Source organism: Pinus tabuliformis, chromosome 9 (assembly GCF_031772625.1).
Source record: "Pinus tabuliformis cultivar Carrire ecotype Pingquan chromosome 9, CPIR1, whole genome shotgun sequence".
Classification (NCBI taxonomy): domain Eukaryota; kingdom Viridiplantae; phylum Streptophyta; class Pinopsida; order Pinales; family Pinaceae; genus Pinus; species Pinus tabuliformis.
The window spans coordinates 1,036,280,351-1,036,282,432 of record NC_142307.1 but is presented as its reverse complement, the minus strand read 5'-3'; the positions used below and the strand labels follow the sequence as shown (position 1 = coordinate 1,036,282,432).

General features: G+C 43.1%; 1 protein-coding gene across 1 annotated transcript; it reads left to right on the top strand.

Annotated features, from left to right (window-relative positions):
* Positions 1–846: 846 nt before the first annotated feature.
* Positions 847–1,230, top strand: LOC149152226 (uncharacterized). Its single transcript, XM_089443424.1, has one exon. The coding sequence runs from the start codon at positions 847–849 to the stop codon at positions 1,228–1,230; it is 384 nt and encodes a 127-aa protein (XP_089299550.1).
* Positions 1,231–2,082: the final 852 nt, after the last annotated feature.

The following is a 2,082-nucleotide window of genomic DNA, read 5'->3' as shown; positions in this document are numbered from 1 at the left end:
ATTTTGACTAAGTCAAATTACAATAAAATAAAAATAAAAATATTAATGTAATGTAATGTAAACATTTTAACTTAGTCAAAATAAATTTTAAAATTTTAAAAATAAAAATAACCCTATAAAAATAAAATAGGAATAAAAATAAAAATGTCCCATGGTATTGAGAACACATGGTATTCATGTCTAATATAGTCTATTTAAAGGTGGAAATTAAACTATCCAATATCCATCTTAACTTTGGATCTATTAAGCTCTGAGAGGGATCAAATCTCTTGATTTGCAAACCTCTTTTGGAGAGAAAAGAGATTTGATCCCTCTCGGCTATTGGTACATCCAGAGTTAAGATGGATCTAGGTTGGTATAAAATACTTATATGTTCATTTTAAGTAATACTAACTTAGATCCCACTTAGGAAAGAATCGCTCTGAGCTCTGGTGAAAGTCCATGCTGCTAGCGCTAGGGTTCGATCGTTAATCCCATTACCAACCTCCTCGGTGCATTCGGCGACCCCGTTTCAGCACTCCTTCTGAGTTCTTCAACATGGTTTCACCCTTGGGAGGGGCGGGCTCATCCCACCCTCCACCCACCAGTACCTCCTCTGACAAAACAGGCCAAGCAGACTCTCTGAACAATCCAGGCGTTCCCCCACGGACTGATCAGGACACTGAACCTATCATAGATGCCGCTGGGAACTCCGCTGCAGGATCTGCAGCTGTCAATGAAAAAGGCACAGACCAAAAGGCCTCAACGTCATAGCCAAAGGCGTCTTCTGCAACATGCATCCCGAAGACTGCAGAACGAATCAAAGTAGATCTCCCCAGTCAAAGAATCAACAGCCAGATCCAATACATGAAGGATCATGCGCTTATAGGCAAATTTCTTGGATTCTGGCCTACTGAAAAGGCCTTGCATGGATGGATAGCATCCAAATGGAAGCCCAAAGGACAAGTCACTCTGCAGCTTGGCCCCAAAGGCTTCTTTACTGCTACATTCAACTGTTTGGAGGACAAATCTCGCATCTTCGAGGGAGGCCCGTATTTTTTCAACTCTCCAGGCCTGTACCTTCGAGAATGGAGAGAGAGGTTTGACCTAGACAAAGAAGACTTCAGTTGGGCTCCAGTATGGATACGCATGTACTCTCTTCCATTGGAATACTGGAACGAGGAGACATTAAAGGATATAGGTGACAGCCTGGGGGTATTCATCAAAGCTGCTGAGGAAACCAAATCCTGAAGATATACCTCCTACGCCAGGATCTGTGTACTCATGCATTTGACCAAAGAACTCTTCGACTCGGTAAGTCTATTTCATGATGATTTCGAATGGATCCAAACAATAGACTATGAGCATATCCCTATTTGTTGTAGAAAATGCCATGAACATGGCCATCTTTTTAGGGATTGCCCTCTGGATCTCCAGTCCACAACCCTAGGTAATGAGCCCAGCAAAGATAGGGAAGGATTTAGAAAGGTCCCTAATCACAGACGGCATGCCAAGAAAACTCCAGCACCCCAAGCCATCTCCAGTAAACCTAATACTCAAAACAGATTTGAAATTCTAACCTCTTAAAATACCTCAGAGGATCACCCTGTAACCCCTCTCGTAGATCCCTCTCCTTCCTCACCCCCCCAGGCTCTAAAACCCTCATCTCAGATCTTAGCCTCCACTCTTACCAGCTTCCCCGCCTCAACCTCTTCTGAGAAGACAGAGCTCGAAAATGCCATGCAGTCCTCAGCTATGGAATTAGATGCAGCTCTTGCTCTCAGCATTCATCAAAAGACAATCGAGGAAGAACAGAACACTCTGACACACATGGATGAGGAAACAGAAAGCGTAAATCTGGAAGGTTTGGACATTCTTACATTGGAAACAACATGTAGACAGAAAGAATTTAATAAAATACCCATCCAGGAGATTGAAAAGCTGGAAGGAGTTCTAGCCAAAGCACAGCACAACAAAAGTCTAGGTATTCAGGCCGGCAGTCCTTGGGATGGCAAGAAAATCCTGAAAGATATGAAGAAACGAGGGCGCAAAACGGATCTGCAAAGGACCATAATCATCGGAGACATGCTGGTGGAATCTGGT